We start from the raw sequence: 19,194 nt of genomic DNA on the forward strand, positions 1-19,194 counted from the left end.
TCTCTTCCTGACTCTTTTGGGCCTTGATTGCTTTTAGCTTGAAATAGTCTGCATGCCAGATACATTTTGGAGTGGCAAATTTTGTTCCCCTACACTTTGCTTTGTTTTGTTTTGTTTTAAGATAGAAGAAACTTGAATAGACCTAGGTGTTGGTGAGAAGTGTGGCAGACTGCTAATTGGCCCCTGAAGTTTCTTCTCTTTTCCCACAGAAATAGAGTTTGAGCTGAGCACCTAGCCACTCAGTTGGAGACTACATTTCTCAACTTCCCTTGTAGCTAAGGGAAGTTAGACTGACTATGACTGACTAAGCTGTAACCAGTGGTATGTGAATGGAAGTGATCTTTGCAACTTCTGTAAGCCTCAAAGTGGAATTTTGTGTCCTTCACTTGTGCCCTCCTCTTCTTCCAAAAGGCTGGAATATGGAAATTTTGGTGACTTAATTCAACCTCATGGAAGAGCAACAAGATGAAGGGAAATTGGTTCTGGGAAGGAATCAGAAACATCTGCAGCTCATCTCCAGACAAAATAGGTAAGAGAGAAATAGCATTTATCTCATTATGCCTTTTTATTTTGAAGTCTCTTTTTCCTAACGGCTTACCCTATACTTAACTAATATAGGGAGGATCCAGGGAGAGGGGGAAGTTAGAAGTACCACAGTAAAATGAAATAGGTAAGATTCATTAGAAGCTGTAAGAATTAAGAATTTAGAATTAAGAATGACACTGTATATTACATATGAGTATGAGTACACATGTGAGTATATAATAATATATAAAATGAACCAAAAAAAAAAAATGCAGGAGGCTGCAAGGGTAAAGATCTTTAAGAGTAAAGATCTTTTAAGTATATATTGTGGATCTGGCACAGTATGAGGTGCTTTTGAATCTGCACCTCTGATGGGACTTGAGCCCACAATCTTCCAACTGAAATTGCACAACTTTTCTCAGAATTTAATGAAGCTCAGGTTCTTTATGTCTCCTCACAGAAGGAATTCAGCAAGAGGCAAAGTGGTAAGTAAGAAGTAGATTTATTAGTATAGGACATTTGTGAAGGATACAGGCTGGCAGGCAAGAGGGCTCTGCCCTGAGAACTAAGTGGGCTACATTTTTTATAATCAAAGGAAAAGTGGGGAGGGAGAGAAGACCACCTTCTTCCTCATCTTCGAGTAAACGTCAGGCTTACATCATTAGCTCCTCCTTCACGTTGGATGGGAAAGTTTTTGACCCTATATGGTCAAACCAGGACTGTTACTCAAATCAGCAGAAGGGTGGTAACATTTACTAAAATATGTTAAACCATCTCAGGTTTCAGTATAATGAGTGTCTTCTACTTTGGAATGTCACCTTTCCCTTATATTCCTGTCCTTGGTATGTGTAGAGGTGCATGTCCTAAGGATCATTATCTTGCTGACCTCCACCAGCAGGGTGCAAGCCTCATTTTTTCACTTAATGGCCTGGGGCACATCTCATCTTTTATTTATGGCTTTATTATTAGGCAAGCCTGCGGCACTTCCTAACTTTCTGATAGCTTTCCTGAGTGATCATTAACTTATGGTGGTCTCCCAAAGTTCCCTAAAGTTCCCTCTCTATCTTTAATCCCCTAGTGGGATTTCTAAAACTACCTGTGTAACTATCCCACTCTATCCTTATCATTTTTACATAATGCTATCTCATTTAATATTGATAACGACCCTAAGAGTAGGTATTACTAAATTAGGTTTTTAGAAGCAGAGAGACAAAAAGGCCTTTTTTTGTCCATGTCTCACAACTATATTAAGTGGCTTATTTGGCGTCCAAAGATAAAGTGTCTAATTCCTAATTCCTTGCACATTTTATTAAAATTGAATTCTTATTTGAATACTAATTCAAATATCTATCTACTTAAATATCTATCCAACTCAAATGTCTAATATACTACCAAGAAGTAGTTTAAAGGAATATATTAATGGAATACTAGCCTATAAAGGATAACTTGTGCTATTTCATGCTTGTGATTAAGGGGAATTCTAATTAAATATGATTCTGCCTCAAGTCCAAGTCCTAAATCTAATTGCTTTTGTTTGCTTGACAGGTTGTTCTAGCCAATCAGCCTCTACTTTGCTTTAAAAAAAAAAAAGTCATAATCAGAGGCTCCTCCTTTTACAAACTTCTCCAACTTGCATACTTTCATAGATTTGAACATACTTTTCAGAACAAAAGTATTTTCATCTCTGCCTGTCCCCAATAAATGGCACTAACATTTACTAGTACAATATTGCTATGGCATTATAAGCATATAAAATTTAGATACATATTTATATATAAACATATAAAATTTCGATGTAGCCTTTCATAATTTACCTTGTTCATAAGAAGAAGAGCTTTTGTACACTTTATAGTTTGTTCCGATGTTTCTCAAATCTTATTCAACAAAAAGTCCCATGACCAATGGCTGGTTGGATGCAATCCTCAGAGTGTAGAAGAAGCAGAGCTTACTCTGTAGCCAGATTTCTTGTTTAAATCCCAGATTTTTTATTTCCTAAATTCAGGTCATTTTGCAAGTTACTTCGTGGCTCTCTGTGTCAGTGTTCTCATCTGTGGTTAGGGTACCCACCAGAAAAGTTTGTTGTGAAGGTTAAAGGAGATAATTTATGTAATTATAGTTGAAGAATATTCAAGATATAGTTTGGTAAAAATATCCTAAACTTTTTGAACCTCTTTCACACAAAGTCATTATTCAATCTAGACGTTTGCTTTTTCCTTAAGAACAAGTATTAACTCACATTACACAGTTATTAACAAAATTTTCAAATTAGGAAGCACTGTTAAAAACACCTTTGTAGGGGCTTCCCTGGTGGCGCAGTGGTTGAGAATCCACCTGCCGATGCAGGAGACACGGGTTCGTGCCCTGGTCCAGGAAGATCTCACATGCCACAGCGCGGCTGGGCCCGTGAGCCATGGCCACTGAGCCGTGCGTCTGGAGCCTGTGCTCCACAACGAGAGAGGCCACAACAGTGAGAGGCCTGTGTACCACAAAAACAAAAACAAAAACAAAAAAACCTCCTTTGTAAATATGAAATACACTCTTAAAATCCTAGGAACAGATTTTAAAATTTGTAGAAAGTTGAAAGCTCACATATAAAATGATATTTCTATACTAAACTTTAGCACTATAGTTATCTTTGTCATAGCTTAAACTTTTAAAATAATAATTCTAAAAACTGTAAATATACATACATATATACTCATAAACACACATATACACAGAGTGTGTGTGAAACTGGAATTTTAGTTCTGTTCTCATTTATGTCCATTGATATTACTCATTGCTGTTGTAGGTTGAAACGGACAGTGCTTACACGTGCAACTTCATCATTTCAATGCCTCCCAACAAACCTTAACACACCAAATTTGGGGGTTAGTTGTGGCTGATGGTTAGAATAAAGACTGAACTCTGTAATAAGAGACTAGAAACCAGAGTATCTTTAAAAAGTTCTTTATTTCTCTGTTAATTGGTAGTCTGTCTCTGTTCCAGGGCTGGTATGCCATCTCTACTGTGTTAGAGATGACGGTACTTTTTATCTATTGCACTTCCACTCCAAAAAGATTGCCCTTATCCACAGAGCAAAAGGTAGTTCACCCTTTCATCCACATTTCATTCCTGGAAAGGGGAAATGAGAGAGAGGGAGGGCATGAACTTTTCAGTTTTATGGACATTGCGTGGTTGTTGGAAACATCACTTCCATTCATCTTCATCGACCAGAAACTAGTTACATCACCACCTTAGCAGCAAAAGACATGAGGAAATTTAATCTTAGCTAGGTGGACATGAGTCTAGCTAAGACTTATATATTAGAAGTGGAGAGAAGGAATTGGAGGAACCAACGTTGGTCTCTACAAAAGTTTACCAAAGCCCAACCCATGTGAATTCAAAGGTTCTAAATTCACTGACCATCTGTTTGCCAACTTCTTTACTTCTTCTGAAAACTGTGGGTTCACACATAGAATGATGAATTATGACTCTGAGGAAAAAAATATTTGGAGTTTATTCTTTCACACAGCTTTTAATGCCATATAAAGCATTTTCATTGTAAAGGGAAAATAAAGCACAAATAAAGCTCAGTTTGGGGGTTCAGTGTGGGAAGTTCCCTGGGTAGGGACAGCAAGATGTTACTGTGGGCTTAAGGAAGAGGAAGTAAGAAATAATTCTCAATATCTTTTCAGTATTGATAATCCACAAAGGATGTGTTGTGTATGACATCTTGCTCTCTTTCCTCTACTGAGAACAACATCAAGTGAAACATAGAAAAAAATAAAATAGATAATAAGATACAAAAAATATGGACAGATAAAAGTATAGTAGATAACTTGTGACTTTTTTTTCTGTTGAGGAGAATGCAAGCCATTTTTTTCTTTCTGTTTAAAAAAAATAAAAACTGTGGTGCTTTTGAAAAGCATGTGACTTTTGAGCTTTTGCAGAGCAAAGGAAACTATAAACAAAACAAAAAGACAACCCTCAGAATGGGAGAAAATATTTGCAAACAAATCAACGGACAAAGGATTAATTTCCAAAATATACAAGCAGCTCATGCAGCTCAATATTAAAAAAAAAAAAAAAAATGAAAAAATGGGCAGAAGACATAAGTAGACATTTCTCCAAAGAAGACGTACAGATGGCTAAGAGGCACATAAAAAGCTGCTCAACATCACTAATTATTAGAGAAATGTAAATCAAATCTACAATGAGGTATCACCTCACACCAGTTAGAATGGGCATCATCAGAAAATCTACAAACAACAAATGCTGGAGAGCGTGTGGAGAAAAGGGAACCCTCTTGCACTGTTGGTGGGAATGTAAATGATACAGGTACTATGGAGAACAGTATGGAGGTTCCTTAAAAAACTAAAAACAGAATTACCATATGACCCAGCAGTCTCACTACTGGGCATATACCCAGAGAAATCCATAATTCAAAAAGACACATCCACCCCAATGTTCATTGCAGCACTATTTACAATAGCCAGGTCATGGAAGCAACCTAAATGCCATCGACAGATGAATGGATAAAGAAGATGTGGTACACATATACAATGGAATATTACTCAGCCATAAAAAGGAATGAAATTGGGTCATTTGTAGAGACATGAATGGACCTAGAGACTGTCATACAGAGTGAAGTAAGTCAGAAAGAGAAAAACAAATATTGTATATTAACACATATATGTGGAATCTAGAAAAATGGTACAGATGAAACAGTTTGCAAGGCAGAAATAGAGACACAGATGTAGAGAAAAAATGCATGGACACCAAGGGGGGAAAGTGGTGGGGGTGTGGTGGGATGAACTGGGAGACTGGGATTGATATATATATACTAATATATATTAAATAGATAACTAATAAGAACCTGCTGTATAAAAATAAATAAAATAAATTTTAAAAAATGAAAAGCGTGTGACTTTTGATTAATAGAATTTATAACATCAATCCAGACCCTGAAGCTCTAATATTTGATAGAATAAAACAAAATAATGTTAATCTTTTTAAAGTTTAGTACCTTCTCTTGAAAAAGGTGTCATATTTGTCTAGGACTTAGATGTTACAAATAATTGTATAGTGGATTTTAATTTTATTTTTTTTTTAATTTTAGTTTCTTAATAAAACTTTGATTCAAAAAACATTTAGTGCCTGACAGCCTCTGCAGTCAGTCTAAGCTCTGGCTGCACTATCTAAAGAATAAGCACCTGTGTGGCTGCTCTAAAACGCATCTTTCTCCTGGGTTCTGAGGAAGTAACAGCACATGCTGTGGAGGCAATGGGCTTCCTCCTCCATGTAAAACATGTGGGCACAGGGACAAGCAGAACTAGTAATCAAAATAAAAAACACAATCAGTGAGAAAAATAAGAGATTAGATACAGCTCAAGAAGGAATTAGTGAGTTGGAATGTCAGATTGAAGAATTATTTCAGAAGGCATCAATAAACAATAATCTAATAGTTTACAAAATAATTTAAAAAAAACTAAAAGACATATAGGATAGAAATAGAAGTGCTTGGGGTTTAGTATGGATAAATTATTTAACTCATAAGCAGGTAAACTAACCACATCTAAATGTATCTCAGAGTACACTTTAACTCGTGTGAAATTATAAAGCTGTATTTCCTTATTGGAAAAAAAAAAGGACAGGAAAAGAAGACAATTTCTAAGGTTAGTGATAAACATAAAGTAAAAATCAAGAGATCAAAGAAACTTATGCTTTTTTAGCCAGAAAATATGTTTAAAGAATGGCATATCAAATGTCACTTCATTTGGACAAGATTCATGACACTGTTTCAGAGAGGGTTTCTTTTCTGGCAAAAGATAGTCATCACACAAGAGATAGAACTTTAGTGAAATTTAAAATGTGGTTAACTTTCCACGTGAGGCTATGATTAAATTTAAAAGAAATTCAAGAGTTTCTACAAATAATTTCATGAGGCAATAGGATGCTGAAGTCACTTGTACTGCCACTGAAATTCACTGTAAGTTGGTTTGGAAATTATATTTGCTTCTGAATAGACAATCGAAGCCATGAAGAGGTGGCCACAGCTGACGTGTTGCCATGGTAGCATTTCCTCCCCAGCTGAGGAAGCTATACAGAAGAAAGGATATAGGTCAAAAAGTGTTTACACTAAGAAAACAACTGCATATTAAAATCAAATGCTTTTGTAAACATCATATGCCAAAAGAGAATTGTGAATCCTAGTTTCAGGCTATTAAAAACAGACTGATTCATCTTTGGGATGATGTAGTAAGCTGAGAGCACAGTGAGACAAGGGACATTCAAGGTCAAGAATACTCTCTTCCCTGCATATTGGCAGTTGGATTTTAAAAAGTGGGGTCATGATAAAACTTTTTCCTGTGGGTTTCTTCTGAGTTCCTTGAAATAGAGATATATTCACCTGAAGAATTCTCCCAGAAGGCAATTCATCTCACAATGAATTACCCCAGGGTAAGAAGGATAAACTCTATACTCAATAAATATCTGTGGGTTATTAATTCTGTACCCTTATTAATGGCCAAAATTTCTGAAATGTAATTGAAGTCAGATATAATTAAAGAGAAGGAGAAAATAAGGATGAGAAATGAAGAAAGAGACTGAGTAAAATTAGTCAATAGCCCAGAAGTAGAACGAGTGAAAGAATGAAATAACAGAAGTAGAAAAGAAGAAAAGATGGAAGGAAAAAAGAAAAAGGAAGGAAGCAAGGAAGGAAGGAGGGAAGAGAGGAGAGACCTCAGGGAGCATCATAGTCTCCCTGAAGAATGATGAAGGTGGCATTTGCAAGACAGTGGCTGAAATGGAAATTTGTAGTTTGCCTTCACCGCGTCAGTCCATCTGTCCCCAAGCCATCAGACAATCCTAAGTTTTCTCATCTGGGGAATTCACACTTTGCATTTTTATTAACTTTGGTTTGGATGGGGTTAACTGGACGCCCAATTCTAAGGGTAGTATATGATAGGCTTAAGCTAATAGTATATCTCATTATTCACTGAACAAAGTGATTAATTCAGATAGGCAGATGATCCAATCTGAGTCAGAACTTACATGTTTTTTTGAGTTTCTAAAAAAGAAAAACTCTTTCAATCTTCTCCTGGAGTGGCAGTATGAAGATTTGAGGTTTCTCTGCAGCCATCTTGGGATCACTAGGAAAAAGCTTGAAGCTAGTAGAAGCAAGCCATCAATTGAAGCTGGGCCTAGAGATACCACAGGGAAAGGTGAACCAAGGCATGGATTGAGTGACATTTCAGCCTTGAAGCAAACTGTACTGGAAGGCAGAGCTGCTTGTTTAGGCATGGGCTGTTGTTTAGTTGCAGGGACAATTACATTCTTGATTCTGCCTAAACCAGTTTGAGTTGGGTTTTCCATTTCTTGATTTGAGAAAGAATTCTGATAAAATTCCCCTTACTTCCCAAATCCTCCCCCTCTTTTGAGCCAAAGGAAGATAACTGAAGTAACTGAGCACAAAATAATAGTTGTATCCTTGGGTTCAGAATCCATGAAAATCCCTGGAACATCCATTTGTGACTCTCTATGTGTAAGGCACTAGGAGGGATATGAATATAACAAGACAAAGTCTGTGACATTAAATGCACAGAAATGAGCAGGAGACTAGAATAGGTAACAAATACTTAGCAATGAGGTAGATATTTTATTTTCACCATTTACAAATGAGAAAATTGAGGTACTGAATCTAAGAAACTGCCTCAAGTGGTGACAGAAGTGATGTAGGATGGAGCTGTGAAATAAGGCACTTTGATTTACACGAACTATGGGCCAAAAAAGTAGTAGCAAATATTATATGCTGTCTGTATTAAATTCATATACAATATATACCATCTCTTTATTGTTATATCTATTAGTAATAAAAACCGTGTAACTGTTGTTACCGTTAAGAATTTGATTAGCTTTTGTCTCTGTTTCCTAAGAGGGAAACTAAATCCCTTGGGTTTCCTTAGTGATAGGAGCTTTTTGTTACTTATAGTGGGCCCTGATAGTTTATACTAGTAAGGTGACTCATGGTGGGCCCCTAGTGATCTTACACTAAAAGATAATTTAGGATGATGTAGGTCACTGCAGATCGATAAATTGTGTTTAAAGGGTTGGAGCTTTGAGCCACAAGATATCAGCCAAATTTCTGACCTCCAGGGAGGGGAGGGAGGTTATAGATTGAGTTCAATCATATGGTCAATGATTTAATCAGTTGTGCCTATGTAATGAAATTGCAGCAAAAATTCTGGGCATGGAAAATCAGTGAAGCTTCTTGGTTGGTGAATACACTGATGTGATGGGAGGGTGAGGTGGCACTGATTCCGCAGGGAAAGGATGTAGAAGCTCACTGTTCCTTCCCAGAACATGAGTTCCCTTCTGCACCTCATTTTGTAATAGGGACAGAGTGCTTTCAAGATATTTTGCTTGCTGTCAAAATCAGCTGAGGTAAGTTGGTGGGAAGGAGCTGCTGAGGCTCAAGTGATTATGTGACTCCAGAGTCTATACGAAGTGGATCCAGAGTTCAACTTCAGGTTATTTAATTCTTAACTCTGTTTTTTCTGTCATAACATACTGGTCTAAGGATTAATGTGAGCTTTTGCTAAATCCATAAACAGGGAACACGTATTTGCATATTCATTATTTATGATCATTTTTGAGGTTCCTGAAAGAGTACTTCCTCACTTCTCCATAATACTCTGCAAACAATCTTATTTCCCATGAGAAAGGGAACTTATAAGAAAACCACTAGCATTGCCAGGAAGTATAGAGTGCTGATTTAATGTCACTGATCATGATTTTATAGTGTTTTGTGCAGGAGTAATATTCAGTATTTTCTCCAGCAAACTTCAGCTACACCAGAGCGAGTATAGAGTTGGCTGCTAAGATTAAGGGAGAGATAAGGGTGGTTGTAAAGAAGTTACTTATGAATCATGAATCTAATTAAGTAAAAAAAGAGGGGAAGACAGGTGGTAGGTGTGAATAATGAGGCTGTGGAGGGGGTCAATAGACAAAAGTTTTCATGGGACACTTATGAGGGCAGAGTGGCAGGAACTGAAGGCAGAGACCAAGATATTTTTCTGGTTTCATGTTAAGTCTTCTGAGTCCAGAAGGCCAAAAGCTCAACCACCCTAGTTGGTTGGATTTAGAAGAAAAGATTTATAGCTCAAACAAGGGTAGACTCAGAAGTAAACACTAAAACTCAGTATATTTTCAAATCCTAGAGATTGAAACACGAACTTTTTAATTCTGTGACTGTTCACAATTTATTTTGAACTTATTGGTAGTGTTAGCAAATTTTCATGTGAAAGACCAGTGGAGTCACATGGCACATACCTGATCCATCAGAAGTTCAATGTCCCAGAGATTGGTTCAAGATGGCAGAATAGAAGGACGTGCTCTCCCTCTTGCAAGAACACCGGAATCACAACTAACTGCTGAACAATCATCGATAGGAAGACAATGGAAATCACCAAAAAAGATATCCCACATCCAAAGACAAAGGAGAAGCTACAGTGATACAGTAGTAGGGGCACAATCACAATAAAATCAAATCCCATAATTGCTAGGTGGGTAACTCACAAACTGGAGAACACATACCACAGAAGTCCACCCAATGGAGTGAAGGTTCTGAGCCTCACGTCAGGCTTCCCAGCCTGGGGGTCCAGCAACAGGAGGAGGAATTCCTAGAGAATCAGACTTTGAAGGCTAGAGGGATTTGATTGCAGGACTTTGACAGGATTGGGGGAAACAAGATGAGTCCTGAAAGTACAACTTGAACACCAAAGGCCCACATTAACAGTACTGCATACTAAAACAAAAGAAACATAGAAGTGAGAACTATGCTCTTAATATATTTTTAGATGCTACAATGATGGGAAAATGCACATCACATGAAATGTACAGTCTTAAAATATACATAGGTATTGCTGAAGTTTCCTGTTCTGATACACGAGTGAAATTATTGAAACAAAAGGCAAAGAAAAAAAATCAGTGAACATTTGGATAAGAGTAAGATAGAAAGAAGTGATAGTGCTTCATGAGAACCCTAACAGACTACTTCGTCTAATGGAGTTGATGATGATACCTTCTTCATTCAGATCTAAAACTGTCATAGAGGGGAACTTAAATATCTAGACCTCCACCTACACCATTCTACCAGTGGAGAACCCACTAAATTGTGACCTACCATGTAAACTATTCCATCGTGCACAAAGTAACAACAGCAACAACAATAAAAATAATGAGAAAGTAACAAAAGCAATGGCAATAGTAAAGTTAATCTGTATGCACATTTGGACTATTTCTTTGAAAACTGAAAATACTTCTATCTAAAGCCAAACAAAATAATTTTCACATTATTTGACTATTTTCTTTTTTTTAAACATATGGCCACTGCAATCTTCTTCATCATAGCAGTGCATAGTGACTCATATTATCTAGAATTCAAAGTAATTTTAAAAGTTAGCAGTCTGACTATTTTACTAACTAAAATATCAATATAAGCAAGGATGACTTACTGTTAGTATTCTTAGTTTCACCTATTTTAAACATTTAATACTTTAAAATAGTCCATTAAAATTGCTTACTTGACAAATATATTTCCTATTTTCAGAGACAAAAATATGGTCTTTAGATCCATTTAGAAGTTTAGATTTTTAATACTTCTACACACAACACCTTACTTAATCTTCACTGCCAAGGGATAGTAGTGAAGACAGGTAGAGAAAGGGAAAACTGCACAAAACAATTGTTTTTAAAAAGTCACTGGGTTTCTTTTCAATGGCAAGCTAGTTATTGTCTGTGGACCCTCCCAGGTTTCTGATTCAATGGGAGTATGAAATGTTACCTTTTACTAAACTATTATTCAACTCTGTAGAGTTAACTTATACAACTCTGATAGTAATACAAAAGTTTCCATAGCAATGCAAATGATTACTATTCATGAAAATGCAAATGAATAGCCTATAGAGAATATAAATCTCCACAAGCTTAATTCTTATTCAAACTGGTTGTTACTTCCTACTGGTTCCCCTATTAATTAATTATATAAATAAAGTCTCTGAGACATGCTCATTTTCATATAGGTGATTCATGATTTTACCTTTGAAAATTATTTTTTAACAGCAGTTAGATATCTACAGAAGAAATATTCAGTGTATTTATGTTATTAGCACTTAGAGAGCACAGAGAGAGACTGCTGGCGAACTTTTAACAGGGAAGTGAAATTGTCCCAAGGAGTTAAAATGCAAAAGTAATATCTATTTGATTAGAGTAGGAGCATGCAAAATCACCTTTAAGCCAGAGAATAGTGTTTAGGCCTATATAAGATTTGCTCATAGCTTGACTATGTGAATTAACATGGTTAAAGAAAAAGTGTGTCCATCAAAAAAGTATTGGTAAATTCAGAGGAGAATAGCAAAAATGTCATGATTACAAAATGTTGCAATACCCTTCCATGGACCGTCCAGGAGAATGGCATCTTGGCTTCAGGATCTAAGCTATCAGGTCCTAGTAGCATGTATATTCCTTATGATGGGGTCTGTCAGGCTTTCTTAGTCATAGTCCATTAATACTTGAATTACATGAGGCAGAAACTTATAAGATGTTTATGTTTTTCTCCCTCTAGTTGCCCCCTTCCTTTCCCATCCTCAAACCACAACGTTATATTAATAGCAGGCTCTGTGTCTCCTTTACCTAAATGGCAATTTGTGGCAAGGAGAAAATTAAAATTTTCTTGCAAATCATTTCTGTCCTGGTTTCCATATCCAAAATCAGAAGCCCCATGAGAAAATTATGTTATAGGCCCTGGGAGAAGAGAAAGATAAAATTTGAGAATAGAGGGTGTGCCTTTGAGGAGAGTTAGAAGAGAGAGTGAGGTCTTTTTTAGACTAAAAAGATTGTGAGACTGATCCTAGAGTCTGCAGATTCTCAAAGCAATGGGGGCTAGCGCTTGGCTTCCTGGCATTGCCATGGTAAGAAGGCAAGACCCAGAGGGAAATGAAGGTGTGGTTTCCAGTTGCCTAAAATGCCTCTGCCATGGGTAATATTCAGATAATTATAGGCAGCAATTATTTACAATAGGCAGTAACTAATTCCTCTGTCAGGCATGACTTCTTTAATTGCTGTGTCCTTGGCAGGGTTGAATGTCTCAGGTCTCAGGGAAGGGGAACTGCAGGAAAGGAACTGAGGTAATGGTTACTTACCAATCCTTCACAAAAGAATTTCACCGATATGCCTGTACTGGTATATACTGGATGAAGAACAGCGCTGCCTTTGCTGTCCTAGGCCATTCAAACAGCAGAATATGTAGTCCTGAAGGGACCACATCAGCTGGAGAAGTGAGTGCTTTCATGGTAACTGGTGTAGACTGATAAACAGAATCCAAAGTGACCACCCAGACTTTCAGCACTACATAAAAGCTAAGTATCTCTGCATTCTTCCTGAGAAGAGGGGCACAGTTGGATACATTTGAATTTCCTATCTGCTTCACAGAAAAGTGCCTGTGAATTAAAACTAATTTGATTTAAAGAATATGTTAAAAGCTATATTTTACCTGAATCCACTGATTGTGATCCATACCTATTCCACGTATGGTAAATGGCTCATGTTCATTATAATTTACCTTTTCATGTTATATGCCTGGGGAGAGATAGTGTGCTAGCCAGATGCCAGAGTCTGGCCCTCTCAGCAGTTGTATTTCTTTTTGTTAAATTATAAATTGTGATCTCAGTTACAAGTTAGCTTCCCACATGGCACACCCACAGGGAGAAAATGTGCCAACTACAGGCCATGTTTCCTTTTCCCTGCTAAACTTCATTGTTCGTTGCCTTTAACATACTGTATTCTGATTTTAGTCTTCAGATTTAAGTTTGGTTAATTGGAGTTCACCCTAGGAGATGTATTCCTATTGACTCTGTGTTGAAAATTTAATATCTAAGTGTGTAAGTGTTGAGGTCCAGATTTAGTCCACCAAGAAAATTCTACCTAAAAAAGATTCTTGGGAGGGGGCATTTCATGGCCTTACTCCCAAGAGCACATTGTACTGCAGTGTTACAGTGACATAAATCATTCTTGCTCACGTGTGTGACTCAAACATTGAAAATCAAAGATACAAATTCAGGCTATTGAAATGAAATACGTACCAGAATTAGAAGCCATCTGATTTCATTGTGAATTCCCAAATAACCCAAGAGACAAAGAAGAACAGTAGCAGAACCAGTTCCAATCAAAATTAGAGAAATATATACTATCAAGTGATTACTTTCATCTGTGGAAACCACAAAATAGCTATTATTAAGTGATATTTGTTTTCTATTTAATAATAAATGCAGCAACCCAAGGTTTCCTAGGCAGCTGTTAACAAACCACTAGGATTCTCTTTCTCTCTTTTTTAACCTCATTCTAGCACCTCTTACTTGCTCTTAACAACTTTTCTTCCTTTAATGACATGATAGAGAATTTCTTCAATCTCAGAAGATCCCTTTAACTTTACCTTATCTTTATTGTCTTCTATGAAAGAAGATGACTTTTTCTAGGGTGAATTCCTCTATGTCTAATGTACCTCCAAACATTTTAATATTCATTCATGCATTCATCAAAAATATTCTGAGTACTTAACACATGTGGGTTAAGTTTCCCATGTATGAAACCCTGAGTTTATTGCTAATATGGCCCCGTTAAAACTGTATTATATTCTCTCCCCATCTAGACTGAGCTGTCTGTGCTAGAGACTATATATATTTATATAGTCAACAGGCTAACTGTTAAATGCTTAGTGCTATGGCACAGATGTAGTGCTTAACAATTTGTTTTTAAAGGGAGATAAATAAATTAAATATGCCCTAGGTTTTATGGGAGAAGAGTAGAGGCAATGGGCAGTGGTGTGCTGGAACCAGATTGTTCTGGCACATAAAAGCCAACTGTTAAACTTTCACAAAATCTGTAAACCAACTCAGTCCACATTGGCACCTTGAAATTGGCCATCATGGGATTATTTAAACCACAGAAATCAGCAAATACCATAAAGTGAGACTCCATCCCAGGACATTTACCAGCACACCACTGGGTGTAAGAGCACCTAATCTAGTAGGGGTAGAAGGTAAAGATATGCAAGATTACTGGAGAAGGTAACACCTGGGTTTAGGCTTTAAATTATAATTGGAAGTCTCTGGGTTGGAATGGTGGAAGCATTCTAAGACACAGAATGGTGCAGTGTGTGTAGGAAACTCAGCCTTGCTGGCATTTACAGTTTCAGGCAGGTGAGACTGGGAAGGTTTGCAGGGGTCAAATTATGAACATTCTATGTGCTGTTTTTTAGTCTTCCTCACTGGAATTACGCTCCATGAGGACAGGCCCTTTACTTTTCTTGAATACTTATGTATCCTCAGCTCATGGGATAGTGCCTAACAATATGATATCTATCTATCTATCTAGATAGATAGATTTATATGTCTATATCTATATATATATATATATAAAATCTCTTTATCCATTCATCCACTGATGTACATTTAAGTTGTTTCCATAGGGAATATTTTATTTTATTTCTAATCATGTGATGGTGACAGGATATGGTAACTGAGTTTTAAAAGAGATTATTTAACTTGGGCAGTGAAGCTATATTGATCTCCACATTATCCTTTCAAGTCTATAGATCTGTAAAAGTCCAGAGTCAGCAGAACAGCCACAATCTTCCATTTCTCCCATCTCTCTTGCCCAAAGTTCTTAGATCTCTCTCTCAAAATTCCCTCTCCTTTATGGTCTTGGATTTAAGTCTTATTATTTAATAAGGTGTTTTTAGAACAATTGGCAAAGACTTCCTGAGGAAAAATTGGACAGTACTTAATGAATTTTAGAAAAATACTGCCACCTGCTGAATAAATCATGTATGCAATCATGTATGCAATTAACACTGAATGCCTTGTTTGATTTAGAGAAAGGAAAATAGGTACATACCCAAAGCTGTGAAAAAATTATTTCTATCTAATAAAAGCCATGCACCAAATCCCATGAGTAAAAGTCCAAGAACCTACAAAAAAAGATAGCCAATACTTATTTTTGAACTAATTGCCAATATAAATGCACATTTTCTTTACTATATAATTATGAAGATACTTACCAAGAAAGCTCCATTAATGAGATTAAGAAAGTATTTAAAAATTAATGTTTTGTTTTTCCTTAACATTCTTTTTCTCCCCATATACTGATGATTCTGAAAAGATAAACACAACTTTTACAATAAACACTCACCACAGTAATAACTTTAAATAATTCTGCCTACTCACATCCTTTATTTGCATATTTTTCTTCTCATACCAGCAGTCAGTATAACATTCCCCTTTGCTCTCCTGAATATAAGGAAATACTGAAGATGTCTTGAAACTGTACCTGTCTTTCTTTATCTGCATTTTTTGGCCAGGCAGTCGAGACCAAGAGGGCATTTTCAGAACATGTCAATAGCTGCCTTACTGAACTCCTTGCAGTTTTCAGAAAATGAAATATTTTATTTTGTTTCCAGTCATAACACACCTTGTTCTCCTTGCTAGAAACCTTTCCTTTACATCTGACTGTCCTCCTCTTTCCCAGAATAATGTTAACTCCTCACTGAGGTCTAGCCTTGGAAACCTTTTCCTAATCTCTATTTGTTGCCTATTTTCATCTTTACTTGTCTTCCTTCTCATGTAGACTCTGAGGTCTTTAAGCGGAAAGAGTAGATCTTGTATACCATTACAACCCCGAGTCTAACACATGGTGGGTACAATAGCAATAGATATTTATTGAATGAATGAATCAATGAATAGGTGAATTAAATTATTTAATGAACTTACAATTTACTTTGGTATACAGTATAAGAAAGGGAACTAATTTAAGGTGGTTTTAAATAAAAATTATTTTCCAGATAGCCAATTTTCCTAAAACATTTATGTAAAAATCAATACTTATCGGTTTTGGTGCTTGGTTTATTAGATATGGAGGTTTTACATTTTCTTGGGTATGTTTCTGGGTTTTCTTTTTCCCTTGGTTGTTTCAATTCTAGCTGGCTCAGTATTTTAAAAAGTATTGTAGTTTACAATGTTTCAATACATGCTGTACATAATTGACCTGGTGAAAGTGAAACAGTATACAAGTCCCTATGTCCCTGTCCTTTGAAGTAAAAGGCTTTTGCTTTAGCCTCCCAGGCCTCCCTTGAGTCACAAAAGGCTGACTCGAGTTAGTGATTGGGAAATGTGAAGATGTAGAAACAAAGAAGAGCTGTTGGGCTGGGGAACTGGTAACAATTTAGACTATAAATCTGCTACACAGCAGAATCACCCAACTCCCAGTTCCCTGAAAGACACAGATAAAGGCCTGACACGAATTCGTAAGTTGTTTTTATAGGAAGCAGACCCGCACCAGATGAAAAGTGTTGACATAAGAACATAGACCCTAGACTGGTTGAAACCAGAAGGCTGATGATGCTTGAAACTTCACCTTGATGCCAACTGAGCAGAGAACTGTGCATGAGCTGTTCACGCACCCTGCAACCGTCTCCCTCACACTGCCTTTAAAACCCCTTCCCTGAAAGCCATGGGGGACTTTGGGTCTTTTGAGCAGGAGCTGCCTGTTCTCCTTGCTTGGCACCTTGCAATAAATGCCGTACTTTTCTTCAGCACAACCTGGTGTCAGTAGGTTGGCTTTACTGCGTGTGGGCGAGCAGACCCAAGTTTGCTTCGGTAACAAAAGCAGAGTTAGTAGGACTAACTTGAAGCTGTTTGTCCCTAGTTAGGAAGAAACCAATCCATTTGTTAAACTGAAAGATGCCTTAGAAAGTGAATAAGTAAGAGATGTCTAGGTTAGCATCCATGCACTTCCCTCCCTACTTCAATCCAAGGCCATATTCCTCCTAAAAATTTCCGAGGTACTTCTTCCCAGCTTCAGGAGTCTCTCTAGCCTTTATATTCCACCCTCTGCCTCAAACTCTCCCACTATCATTTGTTTTCTTCAGTTTCTGTCCTCTAGTCTTAGATGGGACACTCAGTTGGAAAGACTGCCTGATGTCCAAGATGTTGTAGATCTACATTTTGGCTTCAATTCTATTTACTGCAGCATATGAGAAAGCTGTGATCCTGTCCTACAGTCTGAATGAGAACTTAAGCCCAAAGATCTAGCCTCTGTTTCTCTATGAATGAGAAAGAGAAAGAAGACTAATGAATGAGATCTCTGCAGTGATTCTGGTGTGAAATGTTGAAGGCAGAGGCTTGAGTGTTGATTTTATAATAATTAGCAGGGTAGAGTCAAAGCTAAAATGTTTTATCAAAGGACCCAAACACGAAACTAAACTGAAGTTTATTCTCTCTCAGTCCAAGATGGGTAATGGGTTCTCTACTGGGAAATCATCTTAGGAACATGGGACTTGCTCCAGCCTGTTCAATATATGGCTCACAAATTTGCTCAAGGTGTAATCCTTTACAGTCAGCAGAAAGGAAGAGGATGAATAAACTCAGGCGAGTATCTTTTAAGCAAGTGAGGTGGAAGTTGCATACTTCTTTTCTGCTCATATTCCATTGGCACATAGCGATTAATCACATGGCAGTTCTCAGTAGGAGGCAGAGGTAACTATGTGCCTGAGATGAAGGAAAGAAGTGATTTAGGGTGGGAAAAGCCAAACAAAATGACCGATAGATAGGAAAGGGCAGTAAAAAGATAATTAGAGGGAGAAAAAGAGGGTTTTGATACATTTCAATATGCTTTACTACAAGCAAGAAAGAATCAAAGATGATCAGAAAGATTTTTTACGATGGGAAAATAAAAGAATAATGAGAATCACTGGAATTGTTTGAAAAAATTTCATAAATGCCATAAATTTAATATTTAATAATTGGGTTTGAAATGGTAAAAGATACCCTTATGGTTAAGCACTGGAAATGGAGTGCAGGTAAGTGGAGAGCATAAGCTATGCAGAACTGGGAGTCATCCGTAGAGACCTGTTATCTTGGGAATAAATGAAAGAGATGAGGGATTAACTATAGATAAAAATGAGCAGAGGTTTGATTGTAGAGAATGATATAATTAGGAATTTGGATTTTTCTTTTTAAAGCAGACTTTAAGAAACGAGAAAATAAGCAAAGCATGATCTCATGGAAACCAATCAAGGAAGAAATTTCTAAAATAATGTTACATGAGACAGATGTCAAAAAGGGAGAGAATTCTGTACTCTCAAAGTCAGCTGACTTGATTAAGGAGGATGTTCATGGTAACTTCAGAACAGTAGGGTTTTAGTCCATTTGGGCTGCTATAACAAAATACCACAGAGTAGGTAATCTATAAGCAACAAAAATTTATTTCTCACAGTTCTGGAAGCTGGAAGTCTGAGATAAAGATGCAAAGTTTCAGACTTCTTTTATCCTCACATGGCAAAAGAGAGCTCTGTGGGATCTCTTCCTAAGAGTACTAATCCCATTCATGAGGGATACACCCTCATAAACTAATCACCTCCTTTTAAATGTACCATCTTCTAACACCATCATATTGGGTGTAAGGACTTCAACATGTGAATTTTGAGGGGATACAAACATTCAGACCATAGCAAGCAGTTCAAGTTAAAGAGTTAGAACACAACAAACAAGGTGTCTTAGCAATGAGCCAAGGAAGCCCATAGCCACGTTTGCATAGAATGGTAAGAGATGGTCATGTGTGATCTTTTCAGCCACA

General features: G+C 36.9%; 1 protein-coding gene across 1 annotated transcript in view; it reads left to right on the forward strand.

Annotated features, from left to right (window-relative positions):
- The first annotated feature begins 285 nt into the window (after positions 1-285).
- LRRIQ1 (leucine rich repeats and IQ motif containing 1) overlaps positions 286-19,194 on the forward strand; it is a 132,058-nt gene continuing 113,149 nt past the window's right edge. Inside the window, exons 1-2 of the mRNA XM_067008314.1 lie at positions 286-321; positions 412-529. Coding sequence (XP_066864415.1) covers positions 450-529 — 80 coding nt within the window. The 5' untranslated portion in view covers positions 286-321; positions 412-449. The remainder of the gene's footprint in view (positions 322-411; positions 530-19,194) is intronic.

Source organism: Kogia breviceps, chromosome 12, assembly GCF_026419965.1.
Source record: "Kogia breviceps isolate mKogBre1 chromosome 12, mKogBre1 haplotype 1, whole genome shotgun sequence".
In the NCBI taxonomy this organism is placed as follows: domain Eukaryota; kingdom Metazoa; phylum Chordata; class Mammalia; order Artiodactyla; family Physeteridae; genus Kogia; species Kogia breviceps.